Source organism: Melanotaenia boesemani, chromosome 2 (genome assembly GCF_017639745.1).
Source record: "Melanotaenia boesemani isolate fMelBoe1 chromosome 2, fMelBoe1.pri, whole genome shotgun sequence".
NCBI lineage: Eukaryota > Metazoa > Chordata > Actinopteri > Atheriniformes > Melanotaeniidae > Melanotaenia > Melanotaenia boesemani.
Window position 1 is genome coordinate 28,151,012 of NC_055683.1, and position 16,279 is coordinate 28,167,290.

Sequence of the window (16,279 nt, forward strand, 5' to 3'; positions counted from 1 at the left end):
TGGTTCTCTAATATGAAGTTATGCTATTTCATATTATTCTTATATTTTGGCTTAGATTTTTTTTTTTTTACTCCCTGCAGCAGGTTTTAATTGCTTAAACATAGATGTCTGACTTTTAATGAGGAAAAACATTATGTCTCAGCTGGCTAATCATTTTGCTAAGCCTTTTTAGTTTGGCTTTATTAAAAATTTAAACACATAACAAGGCCACTGAAAAAACTTAACATTTTTTGAAGTTTTAAATTTTAGATTTGCTTTCTGCTGTATAATACTGCATCAACAGCTCATAATCAGTACGGAAACTTAAAAAAGCAAATCAACTTATGTGCTTTGAACAAGTGAATTTTAATGGCCATGTGTTTAAGTCTGGTGTGTAAAGAGGTTAACTTTGAGAAAGTTGGGAGCAAAATGAAAAATTTATTATACCACTCAAAGGTATACAAAATGAAACTCCACAAAGAAGTAAGGCTGTTATATTAAATGTTTTTTCTAATGACCTAGTTGTCAGTTAGCGTAGCATTAAAAGACACCTTTTGTATCACATGGTCCACTTTATTGATTTTTACACAGGAATGATTAAGTGCGTCACAAAGAATGCAAGATCTGTACAAACAGAATAGCTGTTAAATATATGAGCAGGAAATGAAAGCTGAAGTTGCGTAGAGCAAAACTTCTGGTCTTTAACAACATGGATCTACCCCAGAATCTCTTCTACAGCTCCATGGATTAAAATCCCACTTGAGCTCAGTCACAATTCCACACGTGAAATGTCTTTTCTGGCTGACATGTGATTAAGGCAACCCTGAACACATGCTTGTAAGCTGTGCTGCTCAACAGGAAACACTATAAAAATGCTTTGTTTCACACAGATATGAGATGTGTTTTACCACCTATACTATAAATTCTCTACATCAAATTTACATGAAGAAAAGTAGGGATTCATTTGCCTTTTACAGTAAAGATAATTAAATATGTTTTGTCTTTAACATGTTTTTTTTTATGCAACATCACTATGAAGCTTTGACAATGCAAACCAAGTTTTTATCTGACAATATTACATACTTAATACTTTTTGGCATCATTAACATTTAATAATTCTTAGTACAAGTATATTATTTCATACTCAACTATGTTTTCAATTACCAGAGGTCAGTGTGGCAAAATACTGTATCTTTACACTAGCTTTCTGTCAGGATGATCAGACGCTCGTCCAGAACGCTGGTGTCGCACCTCCAGGTGTTTGCTCTGCACACGGTCAAAATGCTGGAGCAGCTCGTCGTAATCCACGTGAGAATGAGAGGCACGTTTAGATGTAACATGGTGTTTAGAATCCATATACTTTGATTCATCCACGGTCCTCATAAGCTCCGGGTTAGGAACACACTTCAAGCGGTGGGAGAGAAGCTGGAAGGCCTGGCTCTGTGGAAGCAGCATCAGCAGACCATACAGTGCTTTAATCAGGTATGGGTTGTTCTCCACATCTAAGAGCTGCAGACGCAGGTAGGTAAAGATCGGGCTTTCTATGAGCTGCACAAGCTTGTCAACCTCCATCAGGAAGTCTACTGTCACCTCCAGATTTCCAAACTTTTGAATGAGATCGTAGGCATGTTTGTAGTTCTGTGTGAGGAAACAAAGTGACACAGTGGCCACAGGGTTGTGGCACCAGGAACGATACAGGCAGCAGAACAAAGCGCAGCTTTCCTGAGTGTGCAGGTCTTTAAGCTGGTTGCGCAACTGAAAAAGCTCAGCAGAAGTGAGCAGGATGGTGTTGAGGGTCTGAATCATAGTGGAGGCAAATTTAAGGTCTTCTTCCTTCAGCAAGATGTCAGCCATAGAGTGAAAGATATTCTCTGCATGGAGCAACAGACACAGCTGTCTGATGATGAAAGCACCTCTGACCTCCAGCAGCTTCCTCTCCAGACTGAAACGCTTCAGCAGATTGATCATGAACTTGTAAAAGTATGAATTCATACTGGGAGTGGAAGGGGAGGAGTCCACAGCTTTGGAGCCTGCGCCCGGCTGCTGCCCTGGCTTGGGACCCTCTGGCACCTTGAGTATCAGTTTGTTGTCAGTGCTGTCACATGAAGATGCTTGGTCTGTTTGACCAGCAGGAGATGACGCTATCTCAGCCAAAACCTCCAGATCTTTCAGTATCACCTCATCAGACTCATCAGACAGTGTTTTAAGCAGAATGGGGAAAAGGCTATCTGTATGGCGGAACATTTTTCGAGGTGTCTTGATGTAGAGGTGATAAAGCCATTTGAGCACAGCGATGCGGGTCATCATGCCAGTGGAGGAGTCATGGAGGTGGCGGTCCAACACTTGAACAATGCCATCAAGATCCAGATTTACTTGAGACCTATCAGCACTTGCTGGAGTGAAGAAGCTGATATTACTGAAACCAACAGATTCTTGCGACGCATTCAGCATATCATTGCTGTCTCCCTCCATTTTGGGCTGGCCATCACCTGTGGACGGTGAGCCAGTGCTTCCATTTTTTTCCTCCTCATTATCCTCATCATCCTCAGGAGTCACCAATTTCATCAGACTGTGATTACAGGCACTGGCCGCTTCTTTGGTGTTTTTCTTTCTGTCATCATAGGAGAGGCAAGGCAGCACTGCAGTTAAGATGCCAGAGGAATATGGGAGAACCACTCTGCCTGCTAGCTGGATAAACTCTCTCATCCATGTCATGGCTGTCAGCTGGATCAGATCATTTGTGAGTTTGGCTTCATCTGCAACTTGGCAGTGAATGACTAGAATGTTGGCCATCTCAGCAAATTTCACACTGGATGGCGTCTTCTTAATCTCCTTCAGAAACTCTCCTAGTACCACCTCACATGTCCTACGGATCTCCTTGCTGTTATCACCGAGGATCTGAAAGAGTCCATCCAGGATCTCTGGGAGATAGTCTAACAAGTTTATATCTGGCACAGACTCCAAGACGTGAATCCAAGAAATAATAAACTGTCTGGCATACTGATTATTTGAGTAGATCCTCTCTCTCAGCAGGGGAACAAAAGCCACTAAGTCAAATGTGTTACTCTCTGTAACAATGTCTTTCAGCAGTCTGTCCAAGAGTTCAGATCCACTTTTGACATTGGGGTCTGGATCTGCTGCAAGCTTGCTGAGGCCATCAAAAAGCAAGTTGAAGTGGGGCAGAACGGCTCCCCTGGCCACCTTAACTATGTTATAAAGAGCTTCACAAGCGTAGTAGCGCAAACGACTGTCTGAGTCATTGAAGCACGTGAGTACGGGCTCTATGAGCTCCTTCAGATACAGACCTGAGTCCTTTCCGAGGGCGATGGAGCAAGCCGCGAGTCCAATTAGACCCCCCTTCCGACTGTGGGGATGTTGAGAGAGAGCAAATTCCGAGGCCAAGATCTGGATCACATGTCTGATTTGGGTAGAGTTGTTCTGAGCCACAAACTCGCGTACCAGCTTCTCTATTTCAAGAGCTGCGACTTTCCTCTTCTCGTACAGTTTATCATTCAGAGCCCTGACAATGTTGGGCGTCAGAGGCGAAAAGTCTTTCTCCGTGTTCATATTCACAGCTGCGGTTGTCCCGGATCACGTCTACTGAAATCTAAGCTTTACGCAACGGCGGCTTGCATTAATATTGGTTTATTGGAGAAAACACGCTAATATCTGATTTCATTCGCTAACCAGGAAGCGTTTTCATACAAGGCAGCTGACCAGTTACATCCGCCGGAAGCAAAAAAAAAAAAAAAGTTACATCCGCCGGAAGCACGTCATGTTTGCAACTTTTATTTGGGTCCCGCTTTGCACATTAGCTCAAGTTAGCTACGTGTTCCGTAAATGTTTTTATTTTATGTTAAATAATAACATATCTTTTCAATTGTAACAGTACTTTTTTTTCATTTACGGAAAGCCTTGCTACAGCCATTACCGGTGATGTCGAGACGTATTTCTTTTCACTCGCAGCTCTCGTCCATCATGGAGACAATGGCCAAGTCCGCACTGTCTCAGATCTGCAAACTGGTGGATGAAGACTCAGCGGAGCTCCAGATGGAGCTGTCCCGGCTCCTGTTTGCAAACTCCGCTCTGGCAGAAAAAATAAACAGTCTCGAGTGCGAACTAACGATCGTAAGAACCGACGCCCCCAAGTTGAGTAAATGTCGCAGCATAGGTGTACAAACTGTCTGCCACAGAGGCGAGGACGCCCATGATGGTATCTCAGAAACAGCATCTCAGACAGAGTAAACAGAAATTAACTGAATTGATTCTGTATTTATTGCATTTGTCTTTCTTGCCTTTATTGTTTGATTTTTCCCAGTAACTGGCCCTCCCACCATAGACGGCATCTTCGGGAAAGACTGGTGTATGAATCTATGGAAAGACAGAGATCCTTACAATCTGCAGAAATTCACAGACTCTGCTCAGTTCCCAGAGAAGGTGAGAAGTTGCACACATTATTTAGATTGTGATACCTTTTTTCCTGAGTAATAAACAACTCTGTTTACAGGTATGCACTGAAAAGAGTGGGGATGAAGTTTTATGTGTTCTAGACATTAAGACACCCATGATCATCACAATATTGCAAAAAGAAATTATGCTGAAGAAAGCTGAAAAGCAGTAAAAAAAAAATTGACCTAAGCGCTGCTGGCACTGATGCTTTTATCTGTGCATCATTATTCAGAACTGAACTGCTGAAAAAACACAGCTGAGGCAAAGATATTGAAATTCAATACTGTGCATAATATAACCAAAGAAGAGGTGTATTTTCTTAAACTCAAGTCACAAATCATTCTCTTGAAAATGTATTCAATTTTTTGCTTTGTTTTTGGCTCTAGTGGCATTTATTGTACAATATGTTGCTTTGAAAAAGGGTTGGAGGGAGGGCCAGTGTTTGAGCCTGGGCGGGCTGCATCAAAGACCTGTAGCCTCAATATAAGAGGCAGCGACTTGACCATTTGAGAAACACACCATCCTATTCTCTGGAAGATTAACAGGTTAAATGTAAATAGATGTATTCAGACATATGTAAAGAATCCTTTTCTTTTATACTTGTTTACAATCATCTACATACATATTATTGAGTATGGTAGATGCTAAAATGGTAACCCTTATAATGTATTATCGTGGTGCTAAAAGCACTGTGAAAAACTCAGTTCACCTAATTTTTGAGTGGTGCACCTAATGGAAAAAATTGAGTTGAACCAGTGCAATCAATGCATAAAGTTAGTATTGTGCCTGAATCCACAGGCTCATGATTATCCCCCCAAAAAAAGTCTTCAAATTGTAGGTTCTAAATAAGCTAATTCTCATAAACAAAATTTTAAAGACCAAAACAGTGCTACTAAAATGTAAAAAATTTAAATCAGAGAGGAGTTTTCTTTGCTCAGTGGCTTAATCAGTTATCAATATACCTTCTAATCGCAGTTTCTTCAGCTCATATCACGACAGATAAAGTACTGTTGTCCAGAAAAAGTTGAGCTACTATTTCACATTTCTATTTCTTTCTTTAACAGTCTGAAACAACGACTGACACTGTACCAAATATAAAAGATGAGGGATTTGTGCAGGAAGTGGCCACAAGATGCCAGCAAGAAACACTCAGCACTGAAGGTAAGGAAGGGAAGAGGCACATCGCAGTGCAGATTTCCCAACTTTAGCTGGTTTCTGAGTGATTTGACTCCTTGTCTTTATACAGCAGAAAATGAGGAAAGCACGGCTGAGGAACCGCAGCAACTGTCAATGGGTTATTCAGATGATGGCGGCCTTTGCAGCTTGTCATTTGATCAGAGTGGAGAGCAGGTTGTCTCTGCAGAGTGCACTGAAGAAACAACTGCACAGCTGATATCCAACGATACAGAAGAGGACTTCAGCAGTCATATCATTCCAATTGAAGATGATGATGATGACGATGATGATGATATCCAGTTTGTTCAAGCAAGCCAGCAGGAACCAGCAATAAATGCTGGAGTTGGGTCCAGTCACGACAAGCAGGAGACATTACCAGTAGACAAGCCTGGAAACTCTAATACTCTGGATAAAGATTTACATAATGACTTTAATATGCTTAAAGTAAAAACCAGCAGAGCTCTGAAAACAGGCAAATTCACTTGTCAAATATGTAACAGGACATTCTTTCACAAGGGCACTCTGACACACCACATGAAATCACACAAGTCAAACTTCTGCAACATTTGTAAGCAGCATTTTCCTCACAGGTACAAGTTCAATTCACACACCTGCGTGCCTCCAGTTCCCACTCGGAGAGTCAGCAATTCGTGCGAGTTATGTGGGAAGACCTTTGCTAACCCATCAGCTCTGAGAATTCACTATGTCGTCCACACAGGAGAAAAACCCTACAGGTGCAGCATGTGTGGAAAAGGGTTTACCCAAAAAGGCAATCTGAAATGTCATCTGCGCATCCATACTGGTGAGAGACCTTTTCACTGTGTTAAATGTGGGAAGAACTTTACGCAAAAGGTGAACCTCAACCATCATTTAATGGCACATTTAAACCATGAGGTTGTGGAAGAAAGGCCAATAAGTCGGAAACAGCAAAAAAACATGGAAGCAAAAACTGTTAGTGACTTGTAGTGCTGAATTGGTAGCTTTATTTATAACAATTCATCTTCTCACTTTAGTGTAAAGGTAGTAAAGGCTGTTAACGTTTTAGTCTGTATTGTGCTTAAAATGTCTGCAGTGGAACAAAAGTTTTTTTTTCAGTTTTTTCTTAGTACTCGTGTTTTTAAGTGTCCTGTCTTTACAATAAAGTAATGAGTGTTCATGTTGTGGTTTGAAAGTTATTTTATACACCTAATTTATGAATGACTATTTTCTAACTAAACTTAAACTGCAAGAACCATCCCTGGAGTCTTTATATGAGGCGCCCAATAGTACAGCATGTATTTTTACACACACATCTCCGAAATCATGCATATACTACTATAATCACTTGCACAGTCACATATAGGCACAAGTAATGTCTCTGCTTATAAATGAATGAAAATTAATGCATACATACTACTAAAACCCCTGCACATATATGAGACAACCATTTAAACCAGTGATGACAATACTGTGACATGATGGTGTGAATAAGGTTATACACATGCATGCACGAACTCAGTAGTATAAATGAGAGGTTAAATATCTATGTGTGCAAGCTGATACCGGTTTGAATGAGAACTTGTAGCATCTGTGTAAGATAATTTTGTCACAGAAAGGGCATATGTGGATTCTAAATCAGGATCAGTAGTAAAGTGTGTAACATAATGTGACTCGTTGCAACAATTAAGTGGAGAATGCGTCCAGCAATGTTAAAATGCTATTGACACATAATATATACACCCTCTGGGGTATAGGGTGTCAAGTGTGTATGGAGCGTTTGTGGTATGTATGTGTCAATTTGTGTAAGTGATTATAGTAGAAAATGTAGGATTTCACTCAAACCTTTACATATTTATTTTGAACAGTAAACAAAGTACATCTGACAGGGAAGATGACGAAAGCAGAGAAATATCCACAATAGAAACCTGCAGTTTGAAGATGAAGATAATCCACGCAGCTAGTCTTTCCAAGGGAATCATCACAGGCAGATCTTTTAGTTTGTACAGATAATCTCTGTTTGGGTATAAATACAGTGCAAGGCAAAACAAATGTTATTTTATACAAGTATAATGCCACCATGAAATCTGTTTAAGCAGTAACACCATTTAGAATAAAATAAATGTTTTGAACATCTTTAAAACATTTCCGTTCTTCAAGGCATCCATGGTTAGTTTTATGCCCAGAAATGAGGTATGGCATATGAGAATACAAAGTGGTGACATTTGGGCAATGAAGCAAACTTGTTTTTCTTGTGTTTTTTTGCAAAGAGGTAGTTTTAAAAAGTTTATCCTACAAGTGTGAAAACCACAGAGCACCTGCCCAAAGTTATTGTTTTAGAATTTTCTGGGCCAGGCCTTCTGTGGCCTGAGATATGAGGTACTGGTTATACACAAGGACTGATGTAATGAAGATTAGGTTTTTGCTTTTCCTCATACTTTAACTGCACCTTCTTCTGAGGAGCAGCCTCTCCACCTGGCATCAGAAAACATAAGGACACCATCGAGAGTCAACCAATGGAAAGCTCCAGACCCAGACAGAATTCCAGGGAGAGCCCTCAGGACCAGCTGGGACATGTTCTCTGAGACGTTTTTAAAATCTCCCTGAGCCAGGCTGTAGTTCCCACGAGCTTCAAAGAGATCACCCACATCCTAGTAATAAAGTCAACAGTGACATGTCTCAATTATTACAGCCCAATAGCAGTGACCCCCATCACGGTGAAGTGCTTGAAGTATCTAGCCAAGAGACACATTCACTCCATTCTCCCCTCCTCACCAGACCTCCTGCCATTTGCATACTGCCACAAGCACTCCACTGATGATGCCACCTCCTATATACCCTGCACTCTCCTCTATTACACTTAGACATATTAGAATTATTTTCACTTACCTCAGCCCAGCATTTAACATAGTTAAATCTCTCTACTAGTTGGTGAGGAAACTCTGCTGGGCCTAAACGCCCTAATTTGCAACTGGATTTTTGACCTCCTGACTGAAAGACAAGAGTCTGTGAGCATCAGCAGAACATGGGTGACCATCACACTGTGCTTCAATGACTGCATGACCAAGTCAGAATCCAACCTCATTGTCAAGCTCAGTGAGGACATGATGGTAATGGGCCTCATCAGCAACAAAAACTAAACACCATGCAGAGGTGGTGGTGCAACTGGTGAGCCGGTGCCACAAAAACAATCTGTATGTAATGTAAACAAGAAACAGTTGTGGTCTTCTAGAGACCACACTTCTTTGATCATTAGTGGTTCTGAGGTAGTCTCAGAATCATCATGTTTTCTAGTGTGCAAGTTTCTGACTACCTTATCTGGTCCATTAACATCAACTTAATTCAGAAGGCACAACATTTTTACTTCCTGCAGAGACCAAGCAGAGCCAGCTTTACACCACTCATTCCCACCAACTTTTACAGGGAAACTGTGGAGAGTGTCCTAGCAAGCTGCATCACCGTGGTTTGGGAGTTGTACTACACTGGAATAAACTATGCTGCTATGCATGGTGGGGGCAGCTGAGAGAATCATAGGGGTCTCTTTGTCCCCTCAATTCTCATCTTCCAAGCATGCTGCACACACAAACCTTCTGGCATTGTCAAAGACTTTTCTCATTCCTTTTATATAATGTTTGAACTCCTACCATCAGACAAGAGGTTTCACAACATCAGGACCTACATTTCAATGTTCTGCAGCAGGTCAACCTGGTTCTACCCAACACTTCAATTTCACAACAACTTACGCCCTAAAGCCACGTCACACTCAATAGCATCCCGCACACAAATTATAAATAGACATCAGATCAAATAAAAACTGTTATTCCACAAAGACCCCTGCTTCCAGTTGCAGGTGTGATGAGAACATTATAAAACACAGCATTACAAAATTGTAAAGAAATTATATTATGTTCCTCTGTATGTAATGTACATGGAAGAATGACAATAGAACTAAGTCGAGCTGATTAGGATTTATGTCGCTTGCCTGCTGAGGGCATTAAAAAATAGCAAGGCAACCCAAATCAACTAAACCTAATCCCATATAAGCAAATAATCTATTTAAAAGGACACATGTTCACTACTGCAGCAACATCTGTCTGCAACAGAGCTAAAAAAAACCTGATAAAACTGGAGCACTGGCAACAATATATATATATATATACACAATGCAATTGACATTTGTTAAATATTGGGAACCTGAAACAATACTTTTCATCCATGTTTGAGGTTTATATAGACATACTGGCACAAGCTGACCCACTCTGAGCAGTGTTGCGCTCACTTTCAAATGCTTCTGGTTTGACCATCCAGTTGAAACACTGATGGTGGTTTAAACCGTACTTATATGCATAACATTTACCACAATCCATACAGCTGTAAGGTTTTTCACCAGTGTGTGTTCGAAGATGTATGTTCAGAGAGCTTTTCTGAGAAAAACTTTTGCCACAGTCCGAACAACTGTAAGGCTTTTCCCCCGAGTGCACTCGCTGGTGCAACTTCAGGTACGTCTTTTGTGCAAAACGCTTCCCACATACAGAGCAGCTGAAAGGCTTTTCACCAGAGTGTCTCCTAATGTGGACTTTTAAACTGCTCAAATAGTTAAATATCTTTCCACAAAATAAACACTCAAACCGTTTTGTTGGCTTCACAGCTTTTGGCTGAATGTTGAGTTCTTTGGTTGGGTTCGTGGGGATGCTGTTCATGTAGTCAGGGTGTTCCACGATGGCTGAAGGAGGATTTGTGTTTTCAACAAGAGTGCTCATCGTTGCATCGTCTATTAGCTTGTCCATAATTGTTGGCTGTGTGCGTTGTTGCATTTGACTTTCTGATGTCATGGGGAAGTTGTTTAGTTCTTCTGAGTGAAGCTGCAGTTCATTAACAGATCTATGAAGCATACTGCCATCTTCAAACATCCCAACAACTGCAGAATGAGAGTAAACACAGTTAAATTATAGTCAGAATCAGGATGATAAAGATTTGTCTTCGGTTTATTTTCAGCCCACACTTACTTTTCCTGTCATCATTATGACTCATCTGTTGACCAATGGGATGATCGTCATATATCTCCTCCTTGACAAAGATGAGATCAGGTTCTCTTCCCATTATATCGATTGCCTTACAAGAAGACACAACGAGAGATAAAAAAAAAAAAAAAACTATTTTTAGCAGGTTTAGTCATCCGTATTTATGACTGAAATGGCTAAAAAAAATCCAGACAGCTGACCTGTGCTCCTATATTTGTCATAACAGCAGTCTCTGGTGGCTGTCTTTGAGTGGGCAGCTTCTCTTCTCTCCATAGGTCCATGCACCAGTCTTTTCCAAACACCCCATCAATAGCTGGAGAAGAGTGGTGCTGGTCTGAAACAGAGCACTTGACATTGGGACTTTTTGCAAATTGTTATCAAGATATGCACAAACAAATATTTAAATAATTGTATAAATAACTCGGGTTTATAATCGTCAATAAGTCCGACCGGCCTCAACAATGCTAATAAATCCGTTACAGTGGTGTAAAAACGCCTATGAAGTGACAACTGGAGGACCTGCAGTCCAGCTCTCTGACCTGCTGGTTGTCTGCGGCCGATGCCGCTGTTGACATGTGCAGGATACGTCTGAGCCTCCCTCGCTGCTCTTAGCTGGACCTCCAAAGAGTAACACCTCTTCTTCAGCGCCTCATTCTCAGTTTTGTGAAGGGATATTTCGGTGTGAAGGACGGAGGAGCATTCATCAGCAAGGTTTCCGATCTCAACCAAAGCCGCCTTCGTTAGTTTGTCCAGGATCACGGCCAGCTGCGTACGAAAACTCCGGTTTGCGGTGTCGCACATCATATTGCTAGATAGGTCCAATATTTCGTAATTTCGATACAATTCCCACCGTAGCAACGTTGCTCCTTTAATCAAATATGTGCCACAGCTGTGTCGCAAGGGGTTATGGGAAAACTATATGCTAGCGCACTACTGTTTATGACGAGCGCGTGAAAGCAGAAATATTTATACAGTTCTTACTAGAGAAAAAATAGAACTGTTTCTTACAAATTAGAATGAATTGTTGATATATTTACATTAAATTTTGTGTTACATGTGAATTTATAAAGATATTTGACCAGGTAACACTTCAATGAACGAATGTTTTGCAATGACCATGATTGTTGATGATGTAAATATATGAGACATAAGAAAAACACTGGATTTTTTTTTTAAATTTACCGTTTCCGTATATCTAATCAAAAAGCATCTAATCCGCTAGAAACAGAAACACGACTTTGCTGCCAACATCATGTAGTATCACTGCCATCTAGTGGTGATCATTTGGAACTACAGCTTTACGTTTTTACAACAAAATCTTTTTTTGCATATTGTTTTTATTTCCGTTCATAAAATAATTTTTTTACATTTCAGTACGATGGATTAAATTAGCAAATAGATTTTGTGACACAAATAATTTTGTCTTAGAAGTATAGGACCAGATATATATTTTAGTTGGTATTAATGTGCATGTGCTAAAACCAAATTTTGGTTAAAAAAAACTGTTTCTTCCATTAAGAAATAAAAAGGAAAGGTCAACAATATAACTATACAGCATCTTCTCTTAAGAACACTGCCCATATTAAGAAAACTGAGACAGGCTGTAATTTTTATTTAGGTTTTCCACAGCTCTTTTATTTTTCAGTTTCATGGTGTTCCAAATTTTCTCATTAAGCAGCATGTCTGGATTACATGCAGGGTAAAAAAACACCTACTTTCTTAATACATGCTGCAGTTTGGGCTGGATGGCAGTATCTGATGAATTTCAGTCAATATAAATTGTCATTTCCCAGATTTGTGAATCTGTGAGTCTTCACAGTAATTTCAGAATAACCATTTTTTTACAACTCTAACAGGAGTGTGTTTTTGTGAACAAAGTAAAACTTCAGTTGAGACAGTTAGCATGGAGACATGGTTGACAACTAGATATAAGATATGCATATGAATGCACATGCTCTGTCAAATACTTTATGTTTGGGCATTGAAACAGTTAAATCAGATTACACACTCAAATCTGGACAAAAAAATTATTTTATTTTCCAAAAAAACAGATATGAAGTAAAGAGGTGGACAGTTAAACTGGGTGTGGCTGGTGTTTTAAGAGGTGCCATTTATGAATGTTCCACTAAATGCTGGTATAGCTGATTCACTACTGTAGACATTCAAACTAGGATCTACATGTACTGCAAGGTGTTTTTTCAGATTACAGTTCTTTGTAAAACCTTTGCCACATTTGATACAAACAAAAGGTTTTTCTCCAGTGTGTGTGCGCTGATGCATATCAAGGGTGCATTTTTGAATAAAGCCCTTTCCACAAATAGGACAACGATATGGCTTCTCCCCAGTGTGTGTGCGCTGGTGTGTGTACAGGTGCCCTTTTTGGGCATATCGCTTTCCACACAGTGTGCACCTGAAAGGCTTCTCTCCTGTGTGGCTCCTCTGATGTATTTCAAGCTGGCTGAAGCATCTAAAACTCTTGCCACACTGTAAGCAGCCAAACCTCTTTGCAGCTGAGTTCCTCAAATTATGAAGCTTCACATTCCTTAGTACATTTATGCTTTGGGAGGCAACATTTTGAGCCATACGTTTCCCATCCTCTAGGTTTGTGTGTGCAGGTGTTACATGTGGAATCCAATGCAGTTCCCCAGTCCCTGGTTCAGCAAGACACTGCTGGGTGCTCAGGGTCACATAACTATCAGTGAATAGAGGCTGCTGGTGTTCTGCAGTGGGTTTGAGATGCTCCCTTACATCTGAACTCTTCTGTGTGTCTGTGAATGCTTCTCCTCCTGTTGTGAGCAAAGGAACAAGTTAAAATTCAGAAAATATGACATAAGATTCCTTTATTGTCATTTTCATGTGCATGAAATATACACACAAGAGAATGAGATGTTATTCTCAACCAGTTGTGCAGTGCAAAAAACAAGAATGTTGTTAAGATAAAAATAAAAAGGAAAGATAATCTATATCTCTATATTACACACACTTTGGACAGGATAAAAATAAGTGGTTGATTCTGGTGTCATTTCTTTCTCCCACACTTAGTCCCGGGGGTTAGTGTCTGTAGGGGAGCATATGGGGGAGTCTGTGAGGGTCTGTATGGGGGTATATTTAGGGTGGGGACACAGGTTGTTGATCAGTCTGACAGCCATTGAGAAGAAGCTTTTCAGCTTCCTGCTCATCCTGCAACTAATGCTTCTGTATCTTCTCACTACAGTTGTGTCATCCCCAAATCTAATGATATGGTTTGTTCCACATGGTGCAGTTCAGTCGTGGGTCAGCAGGCTGAAGGGCACAGGGCTTAGGACACAGCCCTGGGGGGAACCTGTGCTCATTGCGATGAGCTTAGATGTATAGCTGCCCACCCTCACTACCTGCTGCTGCTTGGTCAGGAAGTTAAGAAGCCAACTGCAGATGCTGTTGCTCACCTCCAGCAGCCGCAGCCTTTCCACCAGCTAGGAAGAGATGATGGTAGTGAATGTGCTGCTGAAGTCTATGAACAAAAGCCTGACGTAGGTGTTCCTCTGCTGAAGGTGGGACAGCTGAGGTGGAGCATCCTGGAGACTGCATCATCTGAGGAATGGCTGGGTCTGTAAGAACTGTAGTTGGTCAAAGTCTGCAGGGAGGGACCTCTTGATGTGGCGCAACACCTGGCATTCAAAACATTTCACCACAAGGCAAAAGTCAGAAAGGCTTGATAATGGCGCTTCTGAGGTATGAGGGCACCACTGCCTCTTGTAGTGAAGTGTTAAAAATGTCTGTGAATACATCTGTCAGATGTGCCACACAGAACCCGCCAAGGAATGCTATCAGGTCCTGCAGCTTTACGTGGGTTGATGCTGGCTTTGGCTGTCCGTACTTCAGCTGTGGTACCTGGTCATCTGGTGGTGGTGGGGGTGCCTGAGCCTTTGCGTTGTTTTTAGTCTCATAGAGTGCATACAAGCTGTTCAGTTTGTCTGGAAGCAAGGGATCATGGTGGAACATGTTTTGTGGTCTGTGATAAATCCCTGCCACAGGTGTTGTGAGTCCTTGTGGTCAATAAAGAGACCATTCAGTCTGTGCATACTGCCTCTTTGTTTCCCTGATACCACGTTTTAGGCTGCTCCTTGCCAGTGCATACGCAACATGGTCCCTAGATCTGAATGCAGCATCTCATACCGTGAGCAAGGCACATCCTCAGTGCTCTTGTTAATGTAACTGATGACGGAGTCCGTGTATTCTTGTACGTCTGGAACACCATAACATGTTCCTGCCTCCCTGAAGATGCCACACTGTGTGGTGTTAAAACAGTCCTGTAGGGCTGCAGTTGCTTCCTGTGGCCATGTTCTGACTTCCCTGACCACTGCCTTGTCCCATTGTGCCTCTGCCTCTATGCCGGTGTGGGCATGATGGTGACATGGTCTGAGTTGCTCCATATAGGCAACTTTAACTATGCCCACAGTGATAAAGCTGGTTCAGTTTTGATACTTCTAAGAACTTCCCTTTCTAGCCACTATTCTGTGATGCATTAAATTTACATAGCAGTAGTGACATGAACAGACATGAATAAAAAAACATCCCCATTTAGACACAGGATCTATTTAATAACAGAAAAAAATTTTTATCACTCACTGATTTCACATGTTCTATTTTCTTCTGTGCTTCCATTTTCTTCCTCCGATGGCTCCTCCTTAACCACCACCAGTTCAGGTTGCTCTTTCTGTGGGTGTGGGAGCTAACAAGAAAAAGATGCCACCTGTTACAACTGCAGGGCACAGTATATCAAAGTGAAATTTTATAATACTGTCTGATCATTGCAAGCTTACTTCAGCTGAAGCATGCTCTTCACCTTGATGCAAACTGCCCACTTTAAGTGAAGAACTTCTGCCTTCCCACTGGGTTTCACTAGAACATAATATAGTTTAATATATAGTAGAATGCAGCACACTTGCGTTAAGTACACAGGGAAGGTGAAGACAATAAAACGCCATAATGGAGATAAATTAATGGTATCAACACAACACAGTTACTACACCTATCTTAAGGGTACACACAATAAATAAGCCTACCTTTTCGGGAAAGGTCTTGCCCTGTCCGACGTCCAAAATACCCCGTTCTCTGAGGAGTCCTTCCCTAGTGAGCATGCTGATGCGTCCTGCCTGCCCCCCTGTGCCATATTGAGCAACTTCTCCATCAGCTGCAGTTTCTCTGTGAGCGAGGCTATTTCATTTCGTCCCCGTGTTATTTCTATTTTCAGCATCTTTGATTCTATCTCTACCAGTTTGCTTATTTCCATGACTGCTGTTTTGGATAACGCGTCCATGATGGAGACGAGCTGAGCCTGGAAAGAAAAAACTGTCGTCATGTTTCTTTGGTCTCTGTGACACAGGAGATGTGCGTAGATCCGTTATAACAGTCGGGAGGTCTTTTTCGTTTCTGAAAAGTCTAGTTATACTGTAATCGCACGAGACGAGCAGTAGTTGCATGTCCAAAAGATACGCGTGAATGTTAAACTAAAGTCGGCTAAAATTGAAACAGTGTTTCCTTCTACCGGCGGGGCGGAGGCATCGCAATTATATATCGTGTATATATATATATATATATATATATATATATATATATATATATATATATATATATATATATATATATATATATATATATGTGTGTGTGGGGGGGGGGGGGTGGTTTATTTTTTATAT

At 41.1% G+C, this 16,279-nt stretch overlaps 3 protein-coding genes across 4 annotated transcripts; 1 reads left to right on the plus strand and 2 right to left on the minus strand.

The window, feature by feature from the left end:
- Positions 1-1,012: 1,012 nt before the first annotated feature.
- vac14 (vac14 homolog (S. cerevisiae)) lies at positions 1,013-3,697 on the minus strand. Its single transcript, XM_042005308.1, has one exon. The coding sequence runs from the start codon at positions 3,544-3,546 to the stop codon at positions 1,174-1,176; it is 2,373 nt and encodes a 790-aa protein (XP_041861242.1). The 5' UTR covers positions 3,547-3,697; the 3' UTR covers positions 1,013-1,173.
- A 49-nt stretch (positions 3,698-3,746) lies between these two features.
- Positions 3,747-6,758, plus strand: LOC121652735 (zinc finger and BTB domain-containing protein 49). 2 transcript variants are annotated; one of them, XM_042005684.1, is made up of 4 exons: positions 3,747-4,192; positions 4,298-4,416; positions 5,493-5,589; positions 5,675-6,758. In XM_042005684.1, exons 1-4 carry the CDS (start codon positions 3,916-3,918, stop codon positions 6,568-6,570), a joined length of 1,389 nt encoding a protein of 462 aa, XP_041861618.1. In that variant the 5' UTR covers positions 3,747-3,915; the 3' UTR covers positions 6,571-6,758. The 2 variants fall into 2 exon arrangements, with proteins under 2 accessions (XP_041861618.1, XP_041861627.1); XM_042005693.1 differs by having other exon boundaries at positions 5,678-6,758.
- Positions 6,759-7,421: 663 nt separating this feature from the next.
- LOC121628126 (zinc finger protein Xfin) lies at positions 7,422-16,142 on the minus strand. The gene is made up of 8 exons (XM_041967045.1): positions 15,647-16,142; positions 15,404-15,482; positions 15,210-15,312; positions 12,702-13,387; positions 11,141-11,516; positions 10,802-10,935; positions 10,587-10,692; positions 7,422-10,498 (listed from the first exon to the last, which is right to left on the minus strand). Exons 1-8 carry the CDS (start codon positions 15,940-15,942, stop codon positions 9,807-9,809), a joined length of 2,472 nt encoding a protein of 823 aa, XP_041822979.1. The 5' UTR covers positions 15,943-16,142; the 3' UTR covers positions 7,422-9,806.
- Between the last annotated feature and the right edge of the window lie 137 nt (positions 16,143-16,279).